General features: G+C 38.6%; 1 protein-coding gene and 1 long non-coding RNA gene across 15 annotated transcripts in view; both read left to right on the forward strand.

Moving 5' to 3' along the window:
- obscnb (obscurin, cytoskeletal calmodulin and titin-interacting RhoGEF b) overlaps window positions 1-16,182 on the forward strand; it is a 196,347-nt gene that overhangs the window by 162,774 nt on the left and 17,391 nt on the right. For 13 of the 14 annotated variants that reach the window (XM_042109107.1, XM_042109138.1, XM_042109195.1 and 10 more), the window contains 3 exons: window positions 857-913; window positions 9,724-9,863; window positions 12,820-13,020. In XM_042109107.1, the coding sequence (XP_041965041.1) occupies window positions 857-913; window positions 9,724-9,863; window positions 12,820-13,020 (398 nt within the window). The remainder of the gene's footprint in view (window positions 1-856; window positions 914-9,723; window positions 9,864-12,819; window positions 13,021-16,182) is intronic. The other variant, XM_042109123.1, reaches the window with a different exon arrangement.
- On the forward strand, window positions 2,105-5,185 carry LOC121723814. The gene is made up of 3 exons (XR_006035051.1): window positions 2,105-2,674; window positions 3,410-3,469; window positions 4,395-5,185. It is a non-coding gene; the product is annotated as an uncharacterized LOC121723814 (long non-coding RNA).

A 16,182-nucleotide genomic window follows, 5' to 3' on the forward strand; every position in this document is an offset into this window, starting at 1 on the left:
TACAAAGCTTTGTTTTAGAAATGTTTACTTTTTTAGAAATTTTAAAGTATTCAACTTCTGTATTGTTATTGCACACTTGATTTTTTTTTTTCAAAGCCATCCTATAAGTGTTCAGCAAATGGTACGGGAATCGATAAGGAATCGCATCGACAAGCAGACTCGACAATGGCATCGATATCGATAATTTCTTAACGATGCCCATCCCTAGTCACGATGTAAGCAGCCCTTAGCAAGCAATGTCAAACACATGCACCGCTGACCATCAAAATACCGATGCACTGTTTGACGTTGCGCTGCTTGCTGTTAAAGGGAATGTCAGATGTAATTTTCATTGGTTTAAAGGATGTTACACCCAAAACACACCCATGACTGATTAAGAAACATAAGAATCACCTTTTTGTGCCAAGCGCCCAACGTTTGATACCAAAACCACCCCAAATGTGGACTGGACAAACCCCTAAATGTATTTCAGCTATTCACCACTGACCATGCGTTTTAGATCGCCAAGATAGAGCCCTGTATGTCAGGTACTGTTTAAACTACAGTGCTACAGTGTCTAAAACTTACCAGCATTCCATGCAACAGTTCATGATAGTGACCCATGGTCACTATCGTGCTAGGGAGCAACTTGGGTGTTCTTGTACTTTGTTGTCTGAGTGCATAAATCACTCGCTCATTAATCCATAGAGAATGGGAACATTTTCACTGAATGCAATGGCACATCAAGGCAAATATATGAATAACCAGTTAACTTCCCTCCATCTCATCAGTCATCAATCCAAACATTACCCATCCATTCGTCCATACATCTGTCCATTCAGTCACATACTCATCCAATCGTTAATTTGTTATTCAGACAGCTTACAGAACCAGGAAGTGCTCCAGTGGATGAAATCTTGGCCCAAACAGTCCAGTATGTATACACAGAATCTTCGGATGTAGACTGTATGATGTGGACTTTCAATTTGGTTGTGCTTTGTATTCAAAAGTCTGTACAGTGCCTTCGCAATAGGTCTACAGCATCAAGTATATACAGTACCCTCAAGAATTATTGGCACCTTGGGTAAAGTTGACTAAAAACGGGTATAAAAAATAATCTTTTGATGATTCATTGTACTATCACAATGAAAACAATGAGGAAAAATCCACTCTTGAAGGGAATTTTATATTTTTATTTTTTTATTCTGAGAAAAAGGAAAATCTCATAAAGAAATAAATATTTTTAACAAAAACATGTTGCTCACAATTATTGGCACCCCTAGAAAAATCTTATATACAGAACCTAACAGAAGCATTTTTCAACATCAGAAAGACAAGAGAATACACTAAATTTAAATAAAAAGAAAGTGTGTTGACATTTGTAAGTCAGGGAATGTCTATACAAACTAGGTACTTTGTTGAAAATGCCTATATTTACAGTTAAAACAATGATTAAATTGTTCTAATCAACTGGAAATGTGACAAACATGCTTTGACAAAGACCCAAGGTTATCTTGCCCCCACATACAGTATGGAGGATGGTAATATAGGCAAAAAATCTTCAAAAGTGACCTCATTGCTTTATTTAGAGGGCATGCAAGGTAACAGCCTGTCCAGTCATTTAATTACCAATGTAAACGGCAGGAGTTACTAAATGGTACAGTGGCTTTGTCTGGAAGTGTGGTCAGTGGCGATTCTAGACATTTTTAACAAGGGTGGCACTAGTGACCCAGGTTAAAAAGTAGTATACTTTAATGTGTTAGAAATATGATTAAAGTATATGAAGTATAAAGCAAGTATGCTTACACTTTTTGTACTTTATGTAAAGTATGTTTAATTTGTACTTTTAGAAAGTATACTTCAAAGTAGATGTTATTAAGTTCAACTTCAGTGTACTAAAATGAAATATACTTATTGTGCAATATTCAAAGTGTTTTTGTAATGTACTTTTAAAAGTGTACTTTGTTGTTAGTGTATTTTAAATGGTAATGAAGTTTATTTAGTTTAATTGTATTAAATTGCTAATACTTAGAGTTGTAATATAGTGTACTTATGGAAAGTATATTTTTTGGTAGGCCTAAAACATTGTTTGTATAGTTTCATAGTCATCTCACCTTTAATAACATACTAATGTGTGTAGCCTTTAGGCCTGATATGTCAGCCGCATGGATGGCAATGTGCAATAACCTAGCCTAGACACACTGATCTATCAGTTTTGGACATCAAATAATATTTTTTCTTTTGTTAATTTTGTGTCTTAGTAAGGTAGTAGCCTATACGTTTGTGATGTAGTAGAGGTTGTGAGAGGATGAATGTGGCATTTTGTTAAATTTATGGGCAACACAGTTAAATGTAGCCTATAGGCAGTCCAGTTGACCAATAACATGGCTGTTTGAATTTGAAATGGAGTGGGCGGATCTGTGCACCTTTCGAGCAAAACGTGGTGTGAGCAAACATTAACGTTATTTTATACAGTCTATGCTTGTAACTTTATTTGCAAGGCAGATGGACTGTAGAGACCAGAAAATGCATACGTTTACGGTCCGTATAAGGTTACAGGTTTGTCCAAATTAAAGATACCATGAATTCTAGTCATGCCAGAGACGTTGGTCCTACAGAGCCAGAAGGACTCGTCATATGAGATAACAAGGGCTGAAGCCAGTTGTATCTAAAGTGCCAAGTTATTCGTCATCAGGTGAGTCCCAAAGCATATTGTTAAATTATTCTGATGTATCTTACTCTTTATGACCTTCGGTAGTCTTTGGAGAAGTTAAATTGATGGCTTAGCAATTTTTCAAGCGTTTGTTTTGAGCCTTGCTAGTACAAGCTAGCAATGCCAGCTCACGTTAGCTAATTTAGCTAACGTTAACGTCATACACGTCGACCCAGATCCCTATCAAGAAGAAAACTACATTAGCCTGCTTTGTGTTTGTGGGATTATTGACAAGCGTTGGCTAGCACTAACGTTAGACAAACTATGATGGAAGAAAGTGTGTTCTTTATTAAGCAACGTTTGCCTAAAGTTCACCAATGTTCTTTAATATTATGTGTGGTGTAGGCTACCTCACAGAAAGGAGGATGGTGCTAGGCTAGTCATACTTCACATTCATTAGGCATGCTAATGACATTGAAGCTGTTTTTTTCTTAAATCGTGGAGACATCTTTTAAAATGAGTCTACAGGACCAATTACATGCATTTTATTAAGTAGAACGTTTTTTCCACCATTGATATTAGAGGGGGAATTAAACCTGGTGTTCTACCAAGTTAGTGCTATGAAGCTTAGGCTGCATGATTGATATTATGCCTTGGTTTATGCGATAGATTTAGATTTTTTTAATTATTCGTGTTTGACAGAGCATTCAAGTTCATTTCATGGTAGCGTTTGTAATTTACCTAGTTTTAATCTGTAGCCTAACTATGTTTTTACAGGTGTTCCTGGACAGTTTTGAAACCGAAATGTCTGAACGCCTCAAATAATCAGCAGTAAAGGTAAATATTCTTCATCCAGGACCTTGCCCTATTACTCTTAAAGCATAACTCAAGCCAAAATGCAACCTAGGGTCTTTTTGTGAATGTACCTGAGTCAAACTTTCGTTTGAAAGCATAATTAAAGCGCCACCATTAAAGCAACACCAACTTTCTCTCTGTCGCACGCACGCTATTTGTTTATCCAGTACCGGCTTTGCAAATAACTATGTCCACAGACAAGGTTGAATATTTTGCATGACTTATAAAAGTACGATGTATTGCGACATCAGATGCAAGTCAAATTTGTAGTTTCTTATGTCTCATTCCATCGAACTACAGATCCGCTACCCGATCTGGAAAACTTACATAGTGCGGTTATAGCCGATAGAGGGCCGCGAAGCGAATGCAGAATTGCCGTTCACCCTGTTACGAGTTGATGAACCACTGAAACGATTTTGGAAACATTATTTTAAGCTACAAAAAAAATCTTTGGTATTGCTTTAAGCTTTACTGTATTGTCGTGTCTGGGTCAAATGCCATTTTGAATGGGAGTGGTAGGGGCAGAACTATTTTGATACATGATTTTGATTTATGCATCAAAATAGTAGGCTAGTGCCCCTACGACTCCCATTTAAAATGCCATTTGACCCGAAAACGATAATAGGGTTGTATTGGAAACAAAGAAATCTAAGGTAATCAAATGCAGAAAACAGGGTGGTTGCACTCATATCGGTGCCAAGGTGCACAACGCTTTAAGGAAAGACTACCTGGCCAGGTCTACCCATACTAGGATGGCAAACAGATGGTGTCAATACCAATTTGACCCATAAAAAGTAAATGTCAAATAGGTACAGATAATCTGTATTAATCTCATTATTGCCAATGGATTTCTGTGTAAAATATTGTTTATCTTGTAAAATGTTGTCCATCTTCTTTCTGTTCACAGACAACAGAGACAAATTCTCTAATACCAAGGTCAATGCATTTGACTGCTGTCCAGCCCGGGTTGCCACCGAAAACTTTATGCATCTTGGACTGGAAGATGGTGTGCTAGTAAGGAAGCTAGCTACCACAGCTTTTGCCACCACATCTCAGTGTTGAGGGAAGTTCACTCACTGCACAACTCTACCAGCTGTACCTTTCCTCCTCATTTCCTCCGCCATGATCCGTAACCACCATGGTTTTCTTTCTGGGCCAGAAGACTTTGCAAACAAATAAGCAATAAATGATCATGCATTACAAATTTAGCCATGTTAGACTGTTAAGTTGTTGGCTTGTAGGCTGGGTGTCCAGTAAACAATTTCAAGCTTAGAGGGCAAATTCTCTCACCTAGGAGGGTAAACAACTTTTGTTTTTCATGAAATCTGCATTTTGAATTGATGGTCTACCAATGAGGCTGTAGAGTATCGCGACACAATAGTGGCAAAAAGCACTTGCGCTATAAAACATGCATTCGGGTGTATTGTATTATATATTATTTCACACACGTATATATTAAATGCGTGCGCGCAAATTCTCTCTGCGCGTGCGCACTCAGAGGAAACTGCTCCCCAAGCATGGAAGAAAATGCTGCGAGCAAGGAGGAATCTGACCAGCGCTCCAAACAGCCACTCGAAAAATCTATGCATGTGAAATAAATCATAAGCCCAAATGCATGTTTTATCGTGTTACCACATCCAACTTGAAAAGATATGCTCAAGAGATCCATAACTTTCAGGAAAATGTTTTACTTTTTTTATGGATGAATATTATGTTTTGTTTTCATTCATGTCAATAAAATGTTTTTCTCATAATCAGAGTGTAATTTGTCATGTAACAGAATAGGTAGGAGAGTACTAATAGTACAATTTTAAACCACACTAATATTATACTTAATGCCTTTATAATGCTTAAAGTATCTTAAGACTATACTTTTATTAACATAACTGCAAACTTTCAAGGCACTTATTGTAGTCAGGAAGTACATTTGAAGTTAATTAAAAATATTACAGAAGCATGCCAAATGAATAGAAATGAGGATGATCGGAGTGTATTCAAAATACACTACTACACTATTATTAGTTATACTGTAATGCCTTTTAAGTACATTTCCAATACACTTGGGATGTTGCAAAATTGTACTGCGACTGTGTTCCGAATGCTCATAAAATCTCTTTTTGTATAATGTACTTAAGAACATTTAAAGTTTGAAAAAAGTTGTTCCATTTTAGCACACTAATTACACTCAAAGTACAGTCAAGTTGGTATTAAGTTGAACTTAATACATAACTCAATACACTTAATTACACTTGGATCTTACCTGGGGAGGCACTGATTAATTCAAGGGTGGCATGTGGCAAAACATCCAGATAAACAGAAACAGGCTCAAGATGTGAAATTAGCACAAATACATTAGGGAAACCAGATGCAAGCACCATACTCATAAATTGAAGGACAAAAAAACACAAATACCTTACTCTCACATAAAATGTCTGTATTTGAATAAAATGTAATACAAACATATTAAAGTTAAATTATCTAAGTTGTCTGTCACTGGGCTATGCTGTTCTAAAACAAATTCCATCATGGGGACATTAAAATATAATCAATTTTATTATATTACTGTAAATTAAGATATACAAAATATACTCATCCAAGACATTTCCCCCACTCTATGGCCATCTATTTTTGTAGCTGTTACAATGATTTGACCTGCTTTTTTGTCTATTTGTTTATTTTCTCAAGAAACTATGAGGTTGGTATGAAGGAGTGTATTGTGTATGTGAGCAATTTCATCTTCCTGAATCTCAATATTATGATCACAACAAGTCTGGGCAAATTATTAATTAAATTTTCATGTGGGGTAACTTGTTGCAGGGCAACCATAACCGGTTCCATGTCTTCCGATTAGATGATTAATCATCAGTTTCTTGAGAACTTTAAAGTTCTCAAGAAACTTGAGGTTGGTATGAAGGAGTGTATTGTGTACTGTATGTGAGCAAACATTGTGCACGTTGCACATGGTGCAACTTCTTGCAGGGCAACCACATAACCGGTTCCATGTGTTTGAATTGGATGACTTCCATGTGTTTGAATTGGATGACTAAAGTTCTAAAGTAAAGAAACTTATCTGCCTGAATCTCAATATTCTGATCACAACAACTCTGGGCAAATTACAAGTCAGCACCAGTGCTGCATTCATTGTTTTGCACTTTTATAATCACATCACCAAAAGTAGGTTATTGGTTTTACCAAAAGATTTTGGCACTATTTTTAAACTACAAGCCAATAAAGTATTTTGATACAAAATATGATGCCATTTTTTTCCAACTAAATAAAATAAAAATGACAACATACTATTTTGTATTTTACATACATGTATCAGACATACTGCCTATCCCTGGCTATCCCTGCTGCCGCAACTCAAGCTAGGTAGTACTGATTGTTTTGTGTTTATGTTAGTTTTGATCCAATTTGACAGCTTTGCTACAGTATGTTGCCCACCCAAAATTTCTACCAGCCCACCCAAATATAGTAGCCTAGCCTAGGTTAGAACCAGCCCTGCCCTGCATGGAGACACATTTTTTTACGATAATAATGGAGAAAATGTTAGCAAAACTTTAGGTTTTTGTTAACGGAATCTCCCGACCCTCATTCATCTACTTGCGCAACAGCCCACATTCTGCCTTCAATCCAGCGAGACAAATAAAATAAATGTTTCATCGTCATGTCACGATGTCATCGTCATAGGCACGATATTTAGGCTACCTCTGTTAAGCCTACACAAAGTTGCGTATTAAGGAGTATTTCCTGATCAGGGAAACCTTTCGTTCCGCAGTTCAATTGTGCCGCAGGCCAATAAAGGCAAGCGTGTTTGCCACTTACATTTCTGACGTCTGACACTTCACACTGCTGCAAGTGCATCAAGAAAGGTCCCGCCTTACACCATGTTAATGGCCCATCGTAGACTAGGATTTGGGGTGAGTGTGGTCTATTGTCAGATGAAATGAAAATTGCGCTTTTGGCTAGAAACGTTACTGTAGGTGTGTTTGGCATATATAGAAGAATAACTATACTGAAAAGAATCCCATACTGTACCTAATGAGAATTATGATGGAGGCGCTGTGCTATTGTGGGCCTGTTTTTATTCCCAAAGGCCTTGGGAATCTAATTAAGGTGCATGGTATCCTGAACAACAAGAAAAACCTGAACATTTTCAAAGGAAATCTGTCAATCTCTGACAAGACACTAAAAGTTGGTCATGATTAGATCATTCATCAGGTCAGTGAACCACAACAATCGTCCAGATCAAAACAAATATGGTTTACTGACGCAAAATGAAGCTTTTTGGCCATTGCCATCTCAGTCCCCTGATCTAAACACCATAGAAAAATAGTGGGGTGAGTCAAAGAGGAGAATGCACAAGTGTGGACCTAGGAATCTGGACAATCTGGGGAGATTTTGTAAAGACAAACGGTCTTAAATCTCTTGCTTTGTATTCTCCAACTTTATGGGGTGTCATAGGTGAATTTTACAAGCTGTTTTATTGGCAAAGGGAGGCTTAAGAAGGTATTATAAGCAGGGGTGCCAATAATTGTGAGCAATGTGTTTTTGTTAAAAATATTTATTTCTTTGAGATTTTCCTTTTTCTCAAAATAAATGTACTTCCCTTTAAGGTTCAATTGTGAGATTACAATAAATCACCAACAGATTTTTTTTATACCCATTTTTAATCAACTTTAGCAGAGGTGCCAATAATTCTGGAGGGTACTGTAAATAGGTACTTATCAGCAGTACTTCTTAAAGAAGTTCTTAGATTACCAGTTGAAATATGAAACCTTTACAGAGACTCTGAGATGAAAATCAAGAATATGACAGTAACTTGTGTAAAACTTGAATTTCCCCTTGAGGATCAATAAAGTATCTATTTATCTATCTATCTATCTATCTAAAACTAGATGTACCGGATTGTGGTACATTTTATGACACTGCATGGTGTTGACACCTGCTACACAAAGAAAATAAAGCACATTTCCCATGTTTTTTCCATGCCCCTACTCCCGCCCACAACTCCTTGCAAACTACAAGTCACACTTGTCACACAAGTCCTTTCCATGTTCTCCCTTTGGTTACTTAGTCAGTGTTTAACAACTAATGACAACAACACAGTTTGAACGGCATGGAGTGTGTGTGTGTGTGTGTGTGTGAGAGAGAGAGAGAGAGAGAGAGAGAGAGAGAGCGACCGACCGACCGACTGACTGACCGACCGGCCGAGTCATTCTCGGTGTCAAATCAGACAAATTCCAGGAAAATAGTTGCTGCACCGTCTCAGATTTTGCGCAGTTTGTCTACCTAATATTTACGTCCCAAAACTAACACCTGTAAAATATTTTTGTTAAATATCAATATTTTCATACATTTTCACTCTTGTTTTTGTATCATTTTTACTCTCATAAATGCCTTATCTTGGAGGCCATGTTTGGGCATTAATATCTAGCCTTCCCAAACTTTGTAGGGTGCAAGACAGACATTTTCTCTGTATGATTGGACTGTTAAAAGTTTGTACTGCAAGGGGCCATAGGGGGGAGGCGAACGTTCGGAAAGCGTAGCCACTCTGTGGCTAGCAGTCAACCACTTTGAGCTAGCATTCCATTGACCCACATTCATTTTGCCCTCACTTTGACATCAAATAACGTTACATCTGAAGAGTTTTAAGCCTTTATATGAACCCTTTCTATTTTCAGAGAAATACAACATAACCTTGTAACTCATTTTACGGTTGACTAACAATGCTAACATGATGTAATGAGCATGCGACTTAGCGTCGCACAGGAGCAAGGTATCCGTATTCTCTGGATAAGAAACTCAAAGGCAGTCTGGGGGAAAGTCCACGGGTAAGATAGGAAAGCATCGAGGGGGGAAAACAATTAGGTGATGTTTTGATGAGTTGGCAGTTCAGAACAAATCCCCACTTGAACTTGCAGTACTCTGCAAGTTATCAATTTTCTTGGCACGTTTATTTTAGGCAGGTGTTTATTTCACTAAATTAGTATTTCATACACGCAATTATGAATGACCTGTGTTTATTGGAGACTCACAAGTTTCACAGTATGAGAATTGCATTATAGGGAGGATTTCATTCATAGTCGTCTGACAATAGTTGATATTTGTCACCGAGGTCATTGACAACATGAAATACCACTAAAGAAAGTCTGAATGTAGGCTACCATGCTAATTGCAAAAATTACAAAATATTTATCATTGATGACATTTATGTTAAATCCAATATTTCCTAGCTTCACTTCGTGTCCCAGGGGCTGACAGTGATGATGAGACAAAGACCCCCTCTCCTTCACCTCATCATGGGCGATCACGCCCTCCTTCACTCATCATGGATTCCTCCTCTGAGTCAGATGAGGGTGATGCCCGTGGAGAGGTAAGGGCTTTCTGGTCCTCCACTTTAGAACAGGGAGCATATACTCACTTATACGGGATTAATTCATATGTATTTAGGCAGTATTAACAGTTGTAGCTTTGCATTTCATTCCACAAGAACAGACCGTGCTATTTGGGTGTTGTTAATGGCACTTTACAGAGTGTTAGACAATCAAAGAAAAGAAAAGAAAAGAAGGCCCATGGGTAACAGGGGCGAGGAAAAACTCCCTAGAATTGGAGATACACATAGGAAGAAACTTTGAGCAGATCCACGACTTAAAGGAGAATTCCGGTGCCGGTGTGATATTGACCTAAAGTGTATTGAAACATGATACCGAGTGTGAACGTATGTCTCATAGCCCATCTCGGCTTGTCCCCTGCACTCTAAAATCTGGCGCTAGTTAGCCGATGCTACCAACAGCTTTTTCAATAGTGGTGCTTCAGCATCGGGCTAGCCATGCAAATAAATCACTGTTTTACAGTGGAAAGTGAGTGGAAATGCATGGATTCCAGTTGCTGCTACTGGAATAAACTGGAATCCATGCATTTCCACTGAATTATTTTTGGAATCTGATCCCTTATCATACCTGTTAATTCTTACTCGTTGCTCGACTTATCGTGACTAAATTCAAGATGGCTGCAAACGCTAAACTTCATGAAGATACTGTCTGTATAAATCGTCTTGTAAGTAAACTACCAGTGCTTTTTCAAAGTTTTCAATGTCTCGTTTTAAATGTCAGGGCCCTCGGAAGTCTACCAATGAAGTGTGGAGATACATTGAGCCTCGTAAATGGGTGTAAAACAGTGATTTATTTGCATGGCTAGCCCGATGCCGAAGCACCACTATTGAAAAAGCTGTTGGTAGCATCGGCTAACTAGCGCCAGATTTTGGAGTGCAGGGGACAAGCCGAGATGGGCTATGAGACATACGTTCACACTCGGTATCATGTTTCAATACACTTTAGGTCAATATCACACCGGAATTCTCCTTTAAGGGCCTGACCCATCTGCCTAGGGTCAGATACAGGACAGTAAGGTCTGTATACATGACAAATGCATATGTTAGTCAGGTGTAGAGAATAGGACATGGTGTTTAAAGCCACCTGAGGTGAAAATTACAAGAGGTGGGATGATTACATATCTTGTATGATAATGCATTAATCCTAATTTAGTGTCAGAAAGTTCAAATAGTCCAGCGTAGGAAATGGAATTGTCTAGGGGAGGAGTTGTCAAAGGGCATGTGGTGGGTCGGCAGTACGAGCCAGGAATCTGGGCAGAGTTGTCATAGGCAGGTGGTGGGTCGCTAGGCTGTACGGGCCAGGAATCCAGGTAGGGGGACAGTATTAATAAATGGATTTAAGTCATACTGTTCAGACCATTCATTTTAGACCATCAAAATAGGCCCTTAAGGATGATGGATGATGATGGTACTGGAGGTGTGTGATGATGTTTTTTTTTTCATTTGTACCATTGTGTATTCATTGCTACCTAATTACAGTTTCTCAGTCGCTTTGGTGCTTTTCTCACATCACTATTAACATTTGCACAGCAGTTAGTGCATTTCTCAAAACAATTAGTGCAAACTGCAAAACCTAGTGGATGACCTGCAAAAGCACGTCACTTGCTCAAAATGGATAGTCCATTCCTCAAAAGCAGGTATTCATGTCAATGAAACTGTCAGTGTCATCAAAATAAGAAGTCTTGACACCATCGTTTATGAACAAGATAGTCAAATGGCTTTGTCATGTTTTCATTATGACAGTTTATTTCTCAGTGTTTTCCAATCCAAAGAAAAACTCGGTGACACTACCTGAAAATGCTCAAGACAACACTATACAGTACTTGTACAGCCATTTGTTACACATTGCTGTAGTTAGGGGAGTAAGTGAGTACAAGACACTGAATACGTACATTTTTACTGTATGCTCTGTGCAATTCTACAGCATTGTGACAGAATTTGATAACTAGTTCAACAATTTTCTATGTAATGATTCAAGCAATGAAATGAAGACTATTAGTTTTATTGGGAACGACTATTCAGCATCCATAAGTATAGTTCCTTTTGACTGACATGACATAAGCAAATGATCATTTTAAAATACAGCAGAGAATTGTATGGAAGCAACTGATACATGTCCAAAAGCATTTGCAATTGTCAGAGGAAGGAGAAATTGCTACTATGATGTGCACAAATGACTAAATGTTGTGGAGGTTGAGTTATGCAGTATATTATAAGAAACATTTTGAGAGCTGTGAATGCAAATACAGATTCTATTGATTATTTAAGTATAAGTTTTGATCCCGTGAGGGAAATTTGGTCTCTACATTTATCCCAATCCGTGAATTAGTGAAACACACTCAGCGCACAGTGAACACACAGTGAGGTGAAGCACACACTAATCCTGACGCAGTGAGATGCCTGCTACAGCGGCTCTCGGGGAGCAGTGAGGGGTTAGGTGCCTTGCTCAAGGGCACTTCAGCCGTTCCTACTGGTCGGGGTTCGAACCGGCAACCCTCTGGTTACAAGTCCGAAGCGCTAACCAGTTGGCCATGGCTTCATCAAAATTTAAAAAGGGTATGACAATTTTTGGACAAGCCATTTTTTATTAAAAAAAATTTAAAAAGATGAAAATTCTTATTTTTCATGAGTTCCACCACATTGTCTTACAACCTTAAGCCACAAGGCAGTGTTATTTTGAGTCAGAACAAACATACTGGTCAAGAGAAAATCAACATGAAATCGGTATTTACCAGGGGTATGAATAATTTTGTTCTTAACTGTATATGAAAGCTGCTTTGCAGTGGAGGTACTGTTGCATGAAATGAACAGCAAACACGTCAAATTTAATTGTGTTAATGTCAATAATGTATTTAATGTAAATTGAAGTGCCTTTAGTACACTGTGATGTATGCTCAATATTTAAGTCTAACCAAAACAATCTTTTGGTCCTTTGCAGATGTTTGACATTTATGTGGCCACTGCTGACTACAACCCAACACCTGCTAGTAAAGAAACTATAGCACTGAAGGATGGACAGTATGTGGAGGTGCTGGACTCTGCTCACCCACTGAAATGGCTGGTGCGCACCAAACCAACAAAAAGCACACCATCCCGCCAGGGCTGGGTTTCACCTGCTTACTTGGATAAACGGCTGAAGGTATGAATTGTAATGATAAGCTTTGTGTTACTTGAATAGTGGGCCTTTGTGAGAATTATTATAGACTGTCCATGAAAGAAAGATGTGACAAATCAATAATATGGGGTGTGTTTCCTAGTTATAGTCTGCGGGCCCTATTTTCGTGACACAAAACCTGGCGGAAAGCGGATTATTATCCCAGCGCAAAGTTTATTCTTATCTTGCACGTCTCTTTTATTGAGCAACGTGCCAAGGGGTGATTGTGTCATCTTTAAGCTACATAGCCTGCCTCCAGTTTTCCTCAACTTGACTAATTAAGAAGTGATAGAAGATTTGACCGGCATATCATCAAAATGTACTGAAAATAAAACCTCTGCTGGTCTCTTTGACTGACACCCTTTTTTGAGCTGAAACGCTAGTGTGTATAAGGCACTGAATAGAAAAGAGGAGAAAAGGGGAGAAATAAATGTCTAAAGTGCATGACATGTTTCCAACATGCTTGTGGTCCAGCTACTGTTCTCATTCAGAATCCGGATAGCCAGGGCATAAAAACTTTTCTGCATTCTCTCAGTGTTGGTTTTCAGGCAGCGGTAACATTTGTCTGACTAACCGATTTATCAGAATACCCTCACATTCATGCAAATATTTAATACTCTTGACTACAGATTTCTACAAAAGAATCTAGGAAGGAAGAAAACTAACAATCTCAAAAACATTTTAGCTGTAGATTGTAGCACATGCTTTAGTCTACTTTAAAAAGAATCAAGTTCACTATGCTACATTTGTTTTCGTCTTGGCAAGTAAGCTGTAACCTAGGACCTGCACTGGTAGAATAGTTACCAGTTCATCACCACTCACCTCCACACAAACCACGAAATACCACAGTTGGGCTGGACACTGATACGTACATTTGCGAACGTAGCGTTATCAGCGTCATGGACACACCGCAGATTGCGAACGCTGTCAGACCCAAGTTTCCGTCGTATTTATCAATCGTTCAATCATTAGTGTAAACTGCGCCTTTCTTTGCCTTTCTCCGCCCATAAACGCAATTTACGAACGTCCACAACTGAATGGCAGCGCCTACATACAAGCGCAGTTGAATGAAGTTAACTGATGACAACATTAAAAAGAATCAAACGTTTAGCGATCATGAAATAATACCATACATGATAAGATGTAAACAAGCAGGGAGATAATGAAGATCAGTAGTTCTACTCAAACTACTTGTGCACGTAGGCTATGGAAGATTGGTCAAATCTAGCAAGTAGGAAAGTTTAAGTGAATGACGTGAAAGTGAAAGTAAGATATTCGAAAGGCCAACGAAAGTTAAGGTTGCTTTTGGTAGTACAAATACTTTCACCACAAAAACTGGTGCTCTAAATAGCGATTCTGTTGTCTTTGAAAGGTTCTCTTATTGACGCATTGAACTGCAATTTGGATTAACACCTGCTAAGGCGGAAGTATTTAGGCGCAGAATAGACGTGCGCTTTCAGGAGCAGTCTTTGTACATACCGCGGAATACATAACTAGGCACTCTTTACTCTTCCCCTCCCATCTTTTTACGCTAAACTCCCACTTTCCCCTGGATCCTCCCATGAATGCATATGCATGACATGACAAACGCAATCTGCCACTTTCAGCTCCCGCGACAGGCAGTTTGCGCTTTTACATCATGCGGCCTGTTTGTACATACCTTACAATGATTTTACACGCATATTGTGAAACAAATACGCCTGAAGTGGGCGCAAAAGCGTTAGTACATCTGGCCCTGAGAGAGGCTGCCTGTCTGCCTAACATGAAACCTGGCTATGACTGTGTGCGCTCAGCATTGCGCAAGAGACGTGGAGGGACGGAGGTAGAGAAAGTAAAGAAACAATAGCTTTATAAGCAGTCCAGAAAAAAGGACACTTCCTCTCCTGGAAGAAAAATGGCAGTGGCTCAAGCCCCCTTTGACGTCTATGTGTGCACGTGCCTGCCAGGCTGTTATGGTGGCTCTGTAAAAGGTCTGAAGTCACTGCTGAGGTAGCCTGAAGTACGTGAGGTGGAAAAGACACTGGTGTGCCTTTCTCACCAGTGAATCGTGTGCTTGGTCCAAGTCAGGTCTTCATTAATATGAACACCAATATATTTGAAACTCTCTCTACCCTTTCCACCTGAGAGCCAGTGGTTGGTAGTGAGTGGTTGAGTGGTTGGTAAATCTTCTGCTGATCACGCCGGAAATATAGACCCTTTCAACAATAAAAACAAAAACAATGCTTGAACGTTCTATTTGGTTCCCAATCTGCTTCCTCTGCATTAAGATAACACATGGAATTTTAAAACGGAAGCCTTGTGGGGCCAACTATGATGCTGATAATGGAACTCTCTTGAAAGGGTCTATATCAGGGGTCTCAAACTCAAATGAGCTGGGGGCCAATTCTGCCAACGTCATCTGATTGGAGGACCGGCTATTTCTGAAAATGCAATGTTCTTTTTTTCAAATACCACACAAAACTGCAAACAGAAAGTGTAAGTGTTTTTATCTAGTTTTAGACACCTGTGCTAGCAACCTTAGCCTATAAATAAAATAATGATAAAATAAATATTAATACAAATTATAAAATAAATGAAAAACATAAAAAACAGGTATGTGTGTGTGTGTTTCACACCAAATAAAAATATTTCCTCTCATAACTAGGCATCAGGGTTAAGAAAGCAACACCATTGGATTTTTATATCAAAATTTAAAAGGCCATGGCTTGAAAGTAGTCAGAGATAAAGTTATACTGTAAATGTAAAAATCTTTGAGTAAAACAAAAGTTTATGAAGGGGGTAAATTTACCCATCTAATTTGTCACTGGATGGCAAGCACCTCAAATTATGTACCTTTCAGTAAATACTGGATGAACATATTTAAGCAGGTTTACTTTCCTTTTTTCATATTACCCACATAACAAATTAACAGAAAAACACCTAAGATGTATACCAACACCTAAGATGTTGTGGTTTAGTAATAGATTACTACAATATAGGCCTACAATAAAGTATTCTGGTCAAACAGTTCCTATCGCGGGTAATCTGCAGTACCCAGAAGTTCGCATCATATTGCGGGTGACTTTGTAGTTCTTTAGAGCCCTATTTCTACTAGCCCTGCTGTCTGTACCACATCCATTACGGACACTATCATCACCATTACCACTG

This window comes from Alosa sapidissima, chromosome 1, assembly GCF_018492685.1.
Source record: "Alosa sapidissima isolate fAloSap1 chromosome 1, fAloSap1.pri, whole genome shotgun sequence".
In the NCBI taxonomy this organism is placed as follows: domain Eukaryota; kingdom Metazoa; phylum Chordata; class Actinopteri; order Clupeiformes; family Clupeidae; genus Alosa; species Alosa sapidissima.